Source organism: Armigeres subalbatus, chromosome 3, assembly GCF_024139115.2.
Source record: "Armigeres subalbatus isolate Guangzhou_Male chromosome 3, GZ_Asu_2, whole genome shotgun sequence".
Taxonomy (NCBI): domain Eukaryota; kingdom Metazoa; phylum Arthropoda; class Insecta; order Diptera; family Culicidae; genus Armigeres; species Armigeres subalbatus.
In genome coordinates, this window is record NC_085141.1 from 117,050,206 (window position 1) to 117,066,178 (window position 15,973).

At 42.1% G+C, this 15,973-nt stretch overlaps 1 protein-coding gene across 3 annotated transcripts in view; it reads right to left on the reverse strand.

Moving 5' to 3' along the window:
• Positions 1–1,740: 1,740 nt before the first annotated feature.
• Positions 1,741–15,973, reverse strand: part of LOC134228116 (hybrid signal transduction histidine kinase M-like) — a 480,207-nt gene continuing 465,974 nt past the window's right edge. For all 3 annotated transcript variants that reach the window (XM_062709898.1, XM_062709896.1, XM_062709897.1), the window contains exon 6: positions 1,741–3,584. In XM_062709898.1, the coding sequence (XP_062565882.1) occupies positions 2,061–3,584 (1,524 nt within the window). In that variant the 3' untranslated portion in view covers positions 1,741–2,060. The remainder of the gene's footprint in view (positions 3,585–15,973) is intronic.

The following is a 15,973-nucleotide window of genomic DNA, read 5'->3' on the forward strand; positions in this document are numbered from 1 at the left end:
CCCAAAGATGGTCTAGTACCCTAAAAATTTGAACATATTGACATAAGGAGAGTGAATCCTGAACAAAATATGACCAGCACCCATTGAGATAGAGAGATATCAAGATAGGGAGGTTATCGAGATATAGAAAGCCCAAATGTATGTAGATTGAAGGGACTGAGGAAACAATCGACATAGGGGGAGATATCGAGATATAGAACATCGAGATGCAGAGAGTCGACTGTATTTCTAATGAAGACCATCTGTTGAACAGCACTTCAATCGAAACGTGAATCTTCTTGTCTAACGTCCTGGTTGTGGACGGCTTAGTCAGTGGTATGGAAACTACCGTGCCAAGAAGGCAAAAAAGATCCAGGCAACGAACTTCCCATGTGCTGTTCTATTTTTACCTTTTTTTTGTTTTTAGCCAATTTTATTTCATAATTGAAACAGATTTTACCACCGTGATTTTGTAATGAATGATTTGTTTACCGGCAATATCGGTCAGTTCAATCAAAGTATTAAGGAGTAGATAATCGAAAGATAATTGCAATATTGACCGCTCATAAAATCTACCCCACCGCTTATTTTCAGTTGCAACGAGCGCCAGAAAGTCGTCTAAGAAAAACATGCCTAAGAAAATCATAGCAACTGATATTTTTGTAAATTTTGCCGCCACGTACTTACGTATCGTCGAAAAGTACTAAACTCGTCTTAGACAGTTTACGACATTCCACTAAAAAAGAGCTTAAATAATTTTCTCCGATGTAAGTGTTAGCATGGCGTTGTAATATTCGAAAGAGAAAGTGAGCAAAGAGAGTCTCTCTTTTGGACATTCAACGTTTTAAAAAATCAGGCAAGAAATGCATCTCAAGGTTAAAGCCTATAGTACGCTGCTCATACGAAAAGGGTTCACGAAAAATTTGATCAACTTACCAAAGTAAATTTGACAGCTGATCAAGTATGGGAGAAATGTCACTTTTCCTTGCATGGAATAACCAAACTACACAAAATTAAGTTCAATCCACCCAACTTCGAACTTCCGTACAATTAGGACTAACAACTTTTACCTAAATTAAATTATGCTCAACGCTTCCTCCAAGAAAAATTGTTTATAAAATTAAGCAAAATGGAAAAGGAAAAAATCGAGAATATTTCATTAAATACATCAGCGGAACGCGCACCTGAACCCCTCCAACCAGTAGCATCAAACAAGTGTGTTTGTGTGTGTGTTTTTAGTTCTGTACAATTATGGAGTTCAGTTTTCTTGCATAGTTGCAGTTTCTTTTTAAGATTAGTTACAACCACTAGAGTACGGTAATGTTGCCTCTGCTTCTGCACTTGCATCGAGCATGATTTTCTATCGCCGCTTTTAAAAAAATAGTCAACTCACCTCTGAAGAATTAGGACTCATTAGTTGTGCTCTTATCGTCTACAATGCGCGCCTAGCTCAGCGCCATCCGGGATTATCCGTTTATTTAAGTACTCTACTAAGATTCGATTGTTTCATGCATGGTAAAATTCTTCATCCGTCGGTTCTCCCCCATTCTCTGTTTACATGTCTGTAGATTACTGTATTTGCGAAGAAAGAATTCAAGAAGAAGGAAGGGCGAAAAAGGGATCGCAACCTGGGACGCTTAATTCTAGTAAGAATGTTCTTATAAATTACGGTACCTCATATCTGCAATTTGATAGCTCGATTGGTTTACAACTCTGTGTGGTAATTCTACTAGGAGAAAAAGTCTGAAGTAAAACCTATCCTTAGTTAAACAGTCTTTATTCCTTGGGGACGAAGGATCGTATGTATGTTTGCATGGATGTTATTCACGAGTCAGGGTCATTAAATCCGGTTCACGAGTTTAAATTAGTATCATAAGGAGGGGGTTCATTTAAAATTAAAATCACATTTCATTTGGACTTAAACCTAAGTACGCTGCCTGCAACACCTGCCTACTGCCTAAACGGGAGATTTTACTTGAGTCCCGGAGCTCAACAACACGCACGCCTGTACAGCTTCAGATGAAAACTTTGCCGCACACGAGCTGCGAAATCAGGGTCGCTGCCAGGGGGGAAACTTTTCCTCAAGAATCCGTCGCCGCGGGCAGCGGTTCGGTTGGGTTCAGCTGCGGAGGCGTCGGTTGGGGCGGTCGATTCCTGCTCCAGCCAACGCTACGGTTCGATGCTTGCGTGTGCTGACTATAGCCGGAATCCGACCCAAAACTGCCATCCCTCGAGTAGATGTTCTGCTGCTGGCCGTGATGGTTCCGGAAGGTGGTGAACTGGGGCAGGATGTAGGGATATGGAGGACCGGCACTTCCTCCGCTACTTCGATCGCTGTACGACAGACAGGCATCGTAGATGAGTCCTTCGTGGAAAACCGGTTCGTGGTAGATGTACTGCGAGGGGTCTTGCGTTGATATCACGGCTAGGCCGTTACCGGGACTGTGGTTGTTGTTATTGTTGTTGTTGATGAGATAGCGTCGTCGGTCCAGGGAACGTGGATTCGTTCGTGATCGGTTGCTCGCATTCGTTGTTTGGTGATTATGATGGGTATGGTTGCTGCCTGGATAGGGTGCTCGGATGTTGCGGAAGATGGTTGATACGCCCGGGCCACCATTGTTAACAGTCGCAGACGACGCAGACAGTTGCGCATTGATCCGATTCCGTCGTTCGATCGGGTCACACTCGTCGTTTATTGTACTGTAGTAATTGCCTCGGCTGCTATTGTTATTCAAACTATTGCTATTCACAAAACTGTTATTGTTGATATTGTTCAAATTATTAGGACTGGATCGGCTCGCCGCCGCGGCCGCTTGATAGGATGGCGGCAACGTCATCATTGCTCGTTCCTCGCATCCCGTCGTTAGACTATGTGGCAACTCGCTAGGCGGCTCGCCCAACGAGTTCAGATTGTTCAAATGCTTATTACCCCTTCCACTTCCGAGAGTCGATGGTTGCTGCTTTCTAGAACGAAATAGTCCACCGATGCTATTATTATTTGTTCCACTATTATTGCTATTATTGTTGTTGTTGCTGCTGCTGCCGTTGCTGCTACTGCCGCTAACGCAGCCATTAGGATTGTTGTTGTTCCCACTTGCGCTGCTCGCACATTCACTGCTAGAATTGGAATTTCTATTGTTGTTGCTACTACTGGTGCTACCGCCGGCACCGCCACCAATGGCGGCACTGCCATTACTCGTTCCGGCTGCCCCCGCACCCTGCCTCAAGTTATTGTCATTTCCGGATGACGACGACGAGAGCAGCGAATTACGCTCGGTCCTGTTCCGCTCCATGTACTGGTCGGTGTTTGTTCCGCCGTTGCTGCTTGCGCTTCGGTCGTGATAGATTGTGGCCACCGTCGTACCACCGTCCGAAGATGATTTATGGAACGACCGGTCGCCGGGTAGGCTCAGCTCGTCCTCGGCAAAGTCGTCGTCGGACTGCACCGGTGGCTCCGAGTCCGTGTCGCGGGGATGCTCCAACTCTTCGTACACGTTGTCATGCGACCGGTACGGGTCCGGCCCGGGTGACGAGCAAATGAATAGCGGCGGTGACCGTGGCATCGGATAGCCACTCGGATAGTGAAGCTGCTTCGGATGGTGGAGCTGCAACGAGAACGGAGAGAAGGAGCAACAAAACACACAAACATTAGAATAATGCAGTTTTTCCTTGCGCCGCAAGGGTAGGGCTAGGGGTTGTTGATATGATTTCTGACAAAACAATAACAGCACTCAACGTAAGCGATTTTCACACCCCAGAAAGGATAGACGGATGGCCATACCAGGCCCATGAATGCATGCATGTGAGAATGCTTTCAATCTTTCCCCTTCTTCGCCGTTCATGAGGGGCCCTTTTTGTGTGTGGTGAATCTGAAGTAAGCAATACGGCTCGCTCCTTGGCTCAGAAACGACACAAAAGGAAAGCACTCTTCAAAAGTGTGAAAAGCAATATCTGATATGAAAGCGGGTTGAATGAGGCGAGATGTTTGCATGGTGGTGCTTCTTTTAAGCAGATTTGCCACTTGGTTGCGAGCGGTGAAAAGATAAAATAACAACCCTCGGGGGTGTAGCACCATCGTAACTCGGTTCTATAAAATATAGAAATTTTTCACGTTTTAAAATGCAAACAGCATGTTCCTGTGTTAATCTACCTTTGGTAAACAAACAAAAAAAAGTTCTACATTTTCAAATTTGAGCAGTAATTAAGACGTACTACAGAATGTGAATAATTTGATCGATACCGAAACAAAGACATTTCCGCCTCATGACTAGCGTCCCGGACCCTAAACTGTGGTGATGGAAGTCTTCCCATGGGGCTTCGAGCCCAACCAACCGCAGACTGATACTCGTAGACACGAAAAAGGGATTCGATTACAATATCGCGCTGCAGCATGTTATAAACCAGATTCATTCCTTATCGTTGGTAGGTACGCTTAATACCTCGCAGCACACCCTCTCTGAAATGTTTGACCAACCCAACGAATCAAACAAAACGTCTTCAACCCGAGCTGGTAGAAAGAACCAACCACATACGACTCTCTTACTGTTCAATCCCATAAATACTTATTGTGCCATTTTCTTCCGCTCGGGAAGCCACACTTCTGCAGGTCAGGCGAGGCGAGCAAAGCTGCCGACCAGTCCGCCGTGTCCGTGTGAAGCGAATTATGATTGGCGTGTGATGATCAAATTTCGTGTCGGTGTAATAATGCTGTCAAACATGTTCATTTCCAGGTAGGCATGTCCGGCCTCCCCCCTAGGTTGGGTATCATCTAAATATAATCTGATACAAAAAGCCGTTTATAGTACGGAATCAGCCGGCGTGGACGCCCGTCACGTGCTGAACTTAGTAAACCGTACCCACACAAGGTGTGTTCAGCTGTTTCCAACTTTGGTGCGGGACAATGCGCCAAATGGTACCACCACCAGGTCCAGGTTGCATGTCGCTTAAATTGATTCAGAGTAAGGATCACACCAAAAGGGGCTACCAAACGAGGATAAAGATTTCCTACTCTAAATTAAAGTTCCGTTTCAATGATTTTTTCTTGATCCGCTGTCTCCTCACTTTTTGATCGACGTACAATAGCATCGCTAAATGATTACGACCGGTCAAGCGCGATGTGGGAATAAATTCGCCTGGTCAGGGTATGTCAAATCAAATGAAATTGAATGACTCAATGTGACTGATTTGGCTCCGAGTTATCCAGCTGACCTGGTTCACAATTTCGCTGTGGTGTTTAAGCATACTTTCTACATGGATTATAACTGAAAACAAAAAGAACTAAAAAATACCTTTTCGGTTCATGATTGAGGATGACAGTTGTGACAGTTCACTTTGTAAGGTATTTTGCGAAATTCGACTGTTTTCAGTGAAGATTTCGTCTTTTATCCGGAATAGTCACAAAAATTCGCATAAAAATAAGAAGCTCTATAGGGAAGATCGCAGCAAACCTTGCAGACAAAAAGTCACAGATTGTTCCTTTAGTGCACATGTTAACAGATTTGTGGTTTGCCCAGCAATTGAATTTGGAAACTGACTGACCTCAAGTGGAGGAAACGAAGTAGTTCGCAGTTATTGTCGGTTGTGACGTATTGCCAGTTGAAGAGGACCTGAGGGCGCTCAACGTTCAGGGCGACTGGAAGCGATTGGCCCAGGATCGAGTCCAGTGGAGAAGGATATTCCATTCGGCGTAGGTTCATCGAAGAGCCGTAGCCCATCAAGTATCAAGTAAGACGTATTGTCAGACTACCAAGCCGCCCATGATTTCATAATTGAGGTAACAACCATTGCACTTTCGCAAGTAGGGGAAGAGGTGGTAAAATGAACAGGGGTGGTAAAATGAACAGTTGGCTATATTTATATTAAAACACTATTTAGGCGTATGTTAACCATGCACACGTTTTCTTTGAAATAAAATAAGGTACCTAAGCTAATATTTTGGTTCTGAGACCGAACGAATAGCTGTTACTATCCAAAATATCAAACGAGGCCGTAAAAATTGGGCCTGATGTAATTTTCAACTATTTTTCCGCAAGCTTTAATTCTTAATAAGTTCATCATAACATTGGTTCAAACCTGTACAAACTACAGTGGCAAATAGGACAACCTTCACAAAGATGTTGCAGGGGTAAATAGTAAAATTATTGGTTTGTATCGTTATACGAAGAGTTTTTTATCACATGGCATGTATGCGGGTAAAATGAACACTTGTATCAAACTTACAGAAATTTATGATAAAAGTTGTGCAATTGTGAAGCGGAAGTTGAAGAAACAAACCATATCAAATAACCAAGATAAAACTTTGAATATGGTAATTTAATTTTAAAATAAATGATGTTTTAAAACTTTTTTCCTTCTTTTATTATATTGATGATTAAGAGCTTTTCAAAAGATATACCAGATTTTTCAAAACGTTCTCGTGATCTCACTTAGTTGTGTATACAGTGCTAGAGTTAAAAAAGATAATAAAATGTTTCAAAAGAGTTTTAGAAGCGATGTTCATTTTACCACCAGGCAGTGTTCATTTTACCCGCACTATTTTTGAACATGCGAAATTTCGATGGTTTTTATTTCGAAGAAAAACTATATAAAACAATGTTTATTAGCGAAAAAATTGTTCAGTGCAATAAGAATATGAGTTAAATTGTTGGGCCAATTGGATAAACTGGCAAATTATCCTTGTTTTATAATTGAATTCAACGCGTTTCCTTAACGTGTTCATTTTACCACCTGTTCCCCTACCTATTTGGAATGGTTTGAGGAAAAAAAAAGCAAATTTAAAACATTTAAACCAATTTTAATGAGGCGACATCGATTACCGGATCGTAACGGAAACATCAAAATCGACAAACGCACGGCTAAGGAGGGCATGGCATTAGCATTGAGCAATTCGCACAAGTTCGTAGGTGGTATAAGCCTGGACTATTGTACGAGAGTAGAATCACTTTGATTCGTTACCACAGCTATTTATTTAGGTTAGGACTAACCACTATCTCCTAGATGGAAACAAATGCACTCTCCAACAGTCTAGATCTGACCTGGCCAAGTCTTTGCGAATGCTGAGGATGGGGAAGGATGATTAGTTGGACACCTACTTACGAAAAATGTAGGGACCTCTACGAACTCTCATGGGTTCTACGGGAGGTTTTGGAATGAATCACATACAGTGATTGGTTTCCTACCCGCCGTTGCCGTATCCATGCGCTATCGTATATGTAAAAATAGCCAGCATGAGTTAACCACCTGAAGTTTGTATGGCGAAAGACACCTAACGCGGGTTTTCTCAACAGTAGGAACTTTTCACGAAAAACTGTTTAATTCTATTTGGAAGCTACTACGCCTACCAAATATGTTTTCGATTAAGGTGCTTATTTTCGAGATATTAAAAATTAGATGCTTTTCGCCATACTGATTTTCAAAAGCTAACTCTTAGTGTGCCGCTCAAAATAGGCGATCCATTGTCAGTAAGGAAGGTTATAACAGTAGAGATAGTTTAGGTAGAACATGAAACACAGAAAGAATTAAGATATAAATACAAAGTAGAAAAGGGACGAGCCTGGAATTGAACCCATGACCTGCTGCTTAAATAGTAGAAGCGGTAGCCACTAGACCTACGAGCTCGTCTTGTTTTAGTTCACATCTAAACAAATATCACTGAATCAATAATTTCACGCCATAATAGGCGATTCAAGGCCACATCTCTTCATCCTCGATTGCGCCCCACGCTGGCCAAATCGTTTTGTCCTACACCAACTTGTTCCGTCTTTTCAACCTCAACTCCCTGCGCCTCCCACCTTTTTGTACCTGCCGGGTAGGTAGCTAGTACTATCTTTGGTTGCTGTTCGGCATTCTTGCAACATGCCATGCCCATCACATCCTTCCAGCTTCAGCCGTTCCGCTCCGTTTTAAATTCCCGGATTTTCTTAAAGCGGAATGTGTGTAGCTGCCGGGGAATATACCATTAGGCCGAAAGTCACTTGGCCGAAAGGGTCGTTTGGACGAAAGGGTCGTTTGGCCGAAAGGATCATTTGGCCGAAAGGATCATTTTGCCGAAAGGGTCGTTTGACCGGAATGGTCATTTGGCCGAATAAGACATTCGGCCGAATAGGTCATTTGAAAAGTGAGAATTTAGGAATAAAAAGAAAGACGTCTCAATTCTCATTCCTCATTTCTCACTTCTCACTGTGAAAAAATGAGGAGCGTGAAGTGAGTAGTGAGACGTCCCACTACTCACTTCGCGCTTCTCACTTTTTACAGCGAGAAGTGATAAATGAGGAGTAAGAAGTGAGACGTCTCACTTCTCACTCCTCATTTTTTACTTCGCAATGTGAAAAAAGGAGCGCGAAGTGAGTAGTGAGACGTCTCACTACTCACTTTGCGTTTCTCACTTTTTACAGCGAGAAGTGATAAATGAGGAGTAAGAAGTGAGACGTCTCACTTCTCACTTCTCACTGTGGAAGTGGAATACCTTATCCATACCCAGCTCTTGCTGACTCTTCTCGATAGCTACGACTACCTGGTAACCGCGTAGGAGAATATCAATGAAGACGATTCGACATTGGAAACCGAGAAGCAACAATTGCTGGCGGAGAAATTGAAGCGATCCGACCGAATGGAAGATTTTTGGTGATGATAGGAGCGCAGCTTTTGTCGGAGGACGGAATAACAAATTCAACAAGTTTACAGGAAAATGCCATAGATGTCGAAAGCCTGGACTTACGAAAAAAATTGCCATGACAAGAAGCCCGTTAATGCGGCAGTTGAAAGCAGGTTGCCTCGTAAGTCAGTAAGTCAAGTAAGTAAGTCAGTTTCGATCATGATGAACAGCATGCCAATTAAGGCTGAGGAAAAGAAAACCGTTTTTGTCGTGGATTCTGGTTACAGCGACCATCTGAATACATGAAATCGATGAGGAAGCTCAAAGAACCGTTTGTGATCGATGTGGCCAAAGATGGTGTCTCGATTCTTGGAAAATTTGAAGGTGAAGTCTCCGGCATTTCAAACAAAGGCGTTCGTTTTGAAACCCAAAATGTAGTTTTCGAGCCAGAGATGAGGTGAAACCCTCTGTCCGTGAAAAAGATGTCCCAAGGTGGAATAGATGTATTGTCTACAAGCCGATGTGGTAGTCATCAAGCGGTGATGAAGAAAGAAGACTCAATCATCGGAGTTTCAATGCTGCGAGGCAACTTATATGATGATTTATCAGAATCTAACACTAGGTACGGTGAACGGGAGTGCAGGATTCCAGGTAAGTTGTTTGACTTTTTAACCGGATTCCGAGCAACCTCTGCTGGTACGATTTCAACATCTTCAGTTCCTCCTGTATCCTAAGATGAATTGGAAAAGCGTGATGACCGAGATCAGTAGCTGGACGGAGTTGATGAACAGCTGAAATCGCTTGAGGCCAACAAGGTGTGGCAACTGGTACACTGCTCGACCGGTGTCAAACCACTCCAGTCAAGCGGATTTTTCTTCACACGAAGGAAGATGATGATGGGAATAATTTACGATACAAAGCGAGACTGGTCGTCAAAGGTTTCCTATACAAAGCCAGTCTTGACTACAAAGAAATTTAGGCGCCGTTTGCGAATTTGGAGACAATTCGTATTGTATTATCAGTCGGTATGTGAGTCGGTGTTCAGAAAGGGTTCAATTTTCACCAAATGGATGTCAAGACAGCGTTCCTTTTTGGCGACCTGAAGAAACAGATCTTCATGGCGATTCCGGACGGCATCAATACGAGATCTGGTGTTGTGTGTCAACTATTGAAATCACTATATGACCTGAAGCAATCTCCGCGTTGCTGGAACGAATCATTCAATCAAGATGATGTAAGGTTTTACCCGTTCCAAACAAGATTTTTGTCTTTTACACGCGGACCGACGAGAGGAAGGAAGATGCTATTTTCGTCGTTCTTTTAATACTCGGAAAGAAGCTGTCAGCTATATTGGATTTGAAACTTCAGTTGGCCCGGATGTTTTCAATGACCGACTGTGGTGAGCTAAACCATTTCCTCGGAATGAAGATACGCTACGAAAAAAACTTGAAGAACGACGTTGTGTCAAGAAGCAAGTCTAATGAAGATATTCCATAAGTTTGGCATTTCGGAATGCAATCCATCGACAACTCTGATGGAGAAAGGGTTGCAGCGTAATCGACAAGAATCCGAAGGTATTGCAAAACCGTATAGAGAACTTTTGGGGATGTATTGTATTTTGTATTTAATGGTGTCTACTAGAGCGGATATTAGCTTTCCTGTTGGATACCTGGTGCAGCCTGGGCTACAGCATTGGACAGCATTCGAACGAATGCATAGTACGTTACTTAAAAGGGACACAAAACTTTTCCCTCACATTCACGCGAGATTCTGGAGCAAAGCCTTCAATTGGATTAGGCGACGCAGACAGGATCGGAAGTCAGTAAGCGGTTTAATTTTTCAGTGTTTGGATCAACCGTGGCTTGGCTTGGCAACTTCATCAAGTGAAGCAGAATACGTGACGTTGAGTGATGCAGCATCTGAGGCAATATGGCCGACCGGTATTCTAAATGACTTAGAAGGTCTAGAGAAGATTGAACCAGTGACGGTATACGAAGATAACCGTGAACGTATCGGCATAGCAAAGAACGCAGAAAGCAAGAGAGCGAAGCATGTCGATATCAAGCAAAACTTCCTTTGAGACCAGTTAGCCGATATCTTCACCAAATCTTTGAACCCTGGACGATCCGAAGAACTACGGAACAATTTAGGGAATATTCCAACGAGAGGGGGTGTAAAGGGTGTATTCGATAAAAATGGCACACACATATTTACTCACCAAAATCAAACCGATTATCGGATTTTCTTGAAATTTTCAGGGAATGAAATTTTTTTAATGAGTTATGATTTACAACATTTGTTTTATTCGATTTCATCACCCATCCCGAATGCGCGCACATTCCTTTTCACTCCACCTATCAAATTTTGTACAATCGATTTTCCCAGTGTTTTTGTTGTCTTTACCCAAATTTTCTTTAACTCCAGCTATAGTTTACTAATTTTGGGATGTTTGCGAAGTTTTGTCTTCACAATTGCCCAGAATTTTTCAATCGGGCGAAGTTCCAGTAAATTTGGTAAGTTCATATATTTTGGCACAAATTTAACTCCGTTAGCTCGGTACCACTCCAACATGTTTCGAGCGTAGTAGCAGGTCGCCAGATCAGGCCAAAACAGAGTTGATACTTCGTGTTTTTTTTATGAATGGTAAAAGACGCTTCTTGAGGCACTCTTCGGTGTAAATCGTACAATTGATTGTTCCGGAAGTAGTGAAAAGAGCGCTTACTTAACCACATCCGCAAATCATCTGCCTTCTTTGCAAAATTTTTTTGATTGATCCTCCGGAATGTCGAACTTAGACTTTTCAACGAAATATTCTTGCCCAGGAAGTTGACAGAAGTCAGCCTTGACGTAGGTTTCATCATCCATCACGATGCAACACGATTTGGTGTACAACTTCATGTAAAGTTTCCGGGCGCGGGTTTTTGCAGTGGCGTTTCGTTTTTCATTTCGGTTTGAGGTTTTTTTACCTTGTAAACATGTAACCTAGCACGCTTCATAGTTTTTTTTTGCACAAAACCAACCGACACCTTGGACTTGTTAGCGACATCTCAGATGGACACGTTTTGAAACTTCTTGAGCTGTTGTACCACTGCTGGTCATCTTACTGTCCATTGGACCATTCACTCCCTTCATTTGAACACTCAGTCGCTCCTTGAAGGTTCTCTTTACACGAGATATAGTTGAATTTGCAATCCCAAGCTTGTTAGCGATCGATCGATGGGACGCCTCCGGATTTTGATGGTAGATGCACAAAGTTTTTTCCCTGGTAATTTCTTGTTCTAACGACGTGATCGGAACCACTGACTGTATGAATAACTATGAAACTCTGCAGATGTAAACAATACAATATGAATAAGATTTGCTCAAATTCAGGTTTTTTACTCATAGGGTTCAAAAGTTACAGAAGATTTTCGGTGTGCCATTTTTATCGAATACACCCTTTAAATAAAGTAACCGTTGGACTACTGTCAAGGTGCCTCTGAAGATATTTCAAATTATTCCATATCCAACCACTGGTACTGTAGAGAACAGACACGTTAGCTAATAAACTTTTGTTCGTTATTCATATTAGACTCGTTCTGTTCGTTTCGCTCAGTCTCGTTCGCACTGTACACCCAGTTTTTTTTACGCGGTTGGAATTCATCAATTTCTCGGTTAACCTGAACATTCAAAGCTTTTTAAATACCCCCTGAATTTTCTTTGATTTTTTTTAGAACTAGATGAATTACGATTCAAATGGAAATCAATCTAGAGCAATATTTTAAAAGGGCGAATTTTGTCATATAACCCCTTCCCTTGTAGCTCGTTAATAAACGTGAAATGATGAGCGAGTGTGAGGCCTTTCACTTCTAACTTCGCACATCTCATTTTTTACAGTGAGAGTAAGAAATAAGTCGTCTTACTTTCCCCGTCCTCATTTCTCACTTCTCACTGCGAGAACGGAATAGTGCAAAGACGTCTCACCTCTCACTCATCATTTCTTATTTCTCACTTGTCACTGTGAAAAGTTAGCAGTGTGGAGTGAGAAGTGAGATGTTTCACTTTTCACAGTGAGAAGTGAGAAATAAGTAGGGCAAAATGAGTCTCACTTCTCACTAATCGTTTATCACTTCTCACTGCGAAAAGTGAGAAGTGAGATATGATTGGTGAAAAGTGAGAAGAGAGACATCTCACTTCTCACTTGATACTACTAACTTTTTACAGTGAGAAGTAATAAATAATGAGAAGTGGGAAGTGATAAGTGAGGCGTCTCACTTCTCATCTCTTACATTTCACAGTGAGAAGTGAAAAGTGAGAAATGAGGTATGAGAAATGAGACATATTACTTCCCACTTTCACTCCTTCGTTGGTTTCTCGAATTGTTTGTTAAATTTTGGGAGCAGTAGGTTGTTGACCTAAGGTCCCCATTCACCGCGGAATGGAGCTGCCATCTAAGATATAGCTTCTGCGTAGACACAAAAATTGTTCAAATTTTGTTTAAAATCTAACCCAACACCAGGACTAGGCTAGTGTGCTTCGAGCGGCACAAGGTCGCTTTGATAGGGCCTGCTTGCGGATACGGACTTACGGATAGTCGGTCCAATCTCCTCCCGATGATTTTGACGTTGTTGCTTGGGCAGCTGTCGTACTCATATTCCAGGATCAATCGAATAAAACAACAGACATCTGTTCTCTCATGTGCGAGAAAGGTTCTGAAGCCATCGAAGCGTAATCAAAAACCGCTAAAAAAATAAAAAAAAAAGTTCGAACTCATTTGCGGCTCATTTACTCGCCATGTTCAAGAGACGAGTTTGTAATCAGGTCATTGTTGCACATTTAACACCTCAGAATAGAATCGTTTTCGCTTAAGAACAATTACTTGCAAGGGACCGCCTTTTTCAGAACTGAGAAATTGCACTTTTCACAACAGTCAAAACAATTCCGAAAAAAATGAATACAAACTGGCCGGTCGGACGCGTTCAAATTATGGAAGCGCGTCAGCAAAAAAATACGCTCAGTTTAAATCAAGATCCGGGATATAATCGTAATAACAATAAACATAATCATAACGTCACCACCAGAGCAATAGCAGTCGGTTAGTGGGAAGCAACAGGAAAGCGATGGATCGGGGACACAGACGACGACAACGACGACAGCGCCAAGGAAAAATGGGAAAGCTCACTGCTGCCTGGCCTGGTCGGTTAGCTGGGCTGAGCCGAGCTGAATCCAATTTCAGCAGCTTTCCATCTGTTTGCTCGCCAACAGACGGTTCTATTATACGGCTTCGCGATGGCAACGGAGGTTTTATGGTTGGATGTTTGCTCATATCAAAGCGGAGTGTCGGAATTTTTTTTATTGCTCGAATAGTTTGTCAAAGGCAAAATTGGACGGGTCCGGGTGGGAAATTACGAATATAATGTTATGACATCATTTTCGCATTGTTATAATGGAATTATTATGATTTGGACATTTGCTGTTTTACTGAAAAGTATATTCAAATTCCAACCATGATTTATTTTACGAGCATTGCCATTCCAACACACTGAATATCAAATTTCAAAGGGTTTTATTGGAAGAACTCGTGAATTTCTTTGAATTATATTAATTTAAAATTTTATATTTTTACCGAATACCAAAGGAATGATAGAAATTTGACCCACAGTGCTTGTAACATTCACGTTCGACAAAAATGGCAATTAGAGTTAGCTATATGCTTCATTCGGTTGAGTTATTCGTAGAAAGTCAGTTATTTGTCTGAATAGTTGTGAAAATTGATAACCATTCGTCTCTCGTTATTATGTCGAATAAATTAATATACAAACTATACATCAGTTATACGCAGTTGTTCAATTCAGTGCCCAAGGGATTAGTATTCAAACGCAACTCCAGCCTTTCAATCGATCCAACCCAGCGGAAACACTTGAATGTTTCAAAAAGCATGTTACCTCTATGAATTCAATACAGAATTACAATGCAACCCGTTGTATGGACATCCATTCCAAAACACTCAAAATCTTCCAGACCACTTAAGCTCTTACAAGCTTTTTTTGTTTCATTTCATTCGTCAAGAGATACAGATACAATATTTGGCTTTGCACCGGCCAACACCACTCGGGTTTCGTTGGAGTGCGCGTGGTATTGTAGGTAAATAATACTCGACAGCGAACCAGCAACCACAATAACACTTGCGATCCAACAGGAACAAAAAAATGGAAGATCGATTCGGTCCTAGTAGTGTTTGGTGGGTGCGCGGTGAATGTGGTTACTCCACATGAGTGGCGGTTTGAATATAGGGGAGGGTGCCGCTAAATGCTTTCTTCATATTCACCAAATTGTAAAAGTTTGTTTTCTTGGTCGCGAAAAATTATGTCAGCAACTCTAACAAGTAATGACAAGAGTGCACAAATCGTGCCTTTAGGTTCTAGTTTCACCAACAGTGTAGGATTCTTGTATTTGTTCGCCGAAAATTTTCGCAAAAAGTGAGGAAGCAACTATAGTCTATAGACTAGCATCGTTATTACAAAAAATACATCACTCGTGAAAAATCATGCCCGCTGTGTCCCCAATCCCCCCTTTTGCAGAGTTCCACTGACAAAATGAATGACCATCCGATTGGGCGGCGGTAATGCCACATGAGCTGCGCTTAGCTGTGGCAGGAAGAATTCAAAATGAAGAAGGTGTGGGAAACCATCGAGCGATTGTGGCAAACTATTTGGGTGGTATTTCCCCTTCCTCTTGCACTGTCGGTCACTCACCCACAAGCATACATACACACACCTGTCAGCTGATCCGCCCCATTCCCCCTCATCGCCACCAACTGGCAATATTATGCTTATGCTACGATGTATCTCTCCACATCGTGTATTTATTTTGTTATTTTGATACGTTTGTTATTCAAATAGGTACACTGACTGCGGCTACGGTCTCCAGAGGTACGGGCTCGAGTGTTATGTCCGCTCATAATGGGATGCTTTTGACGTCCGTCCATCCAGCGAGAGTGGTGTTGTCTATTTGCGCACCGCACCCCCCGCACACGGTAGGGGAGAATGGTCCAAAATGCACCCCTGGGGCAAAATGGCCTCACTAATAAAATCACTCATATAATCTGTTGTAGTACATTTATGAACGAATGTTACCATTACAATTCATAATTAGTTATCCATCATTGAGCTCCATTGGAAAAAAATAGCAAAATCCCTTCATATTCACTCTTATTTAGCGATTTGCTATTTTTCCAACACATCCGTAAGATTGTAGTTCAATCCATTAAGAAAAAACAAACAACCATGCGTTCACCATCATTCTACATGCAATTGAGTCATTTTAGACCAACATTTGGGCGTTTTGCCCCACGCCTATTTTTAAAACATTTTTTAAATGCGTTAGAAAGTCATGAAAACCTTATTTTTTTGAAAAGGAGAT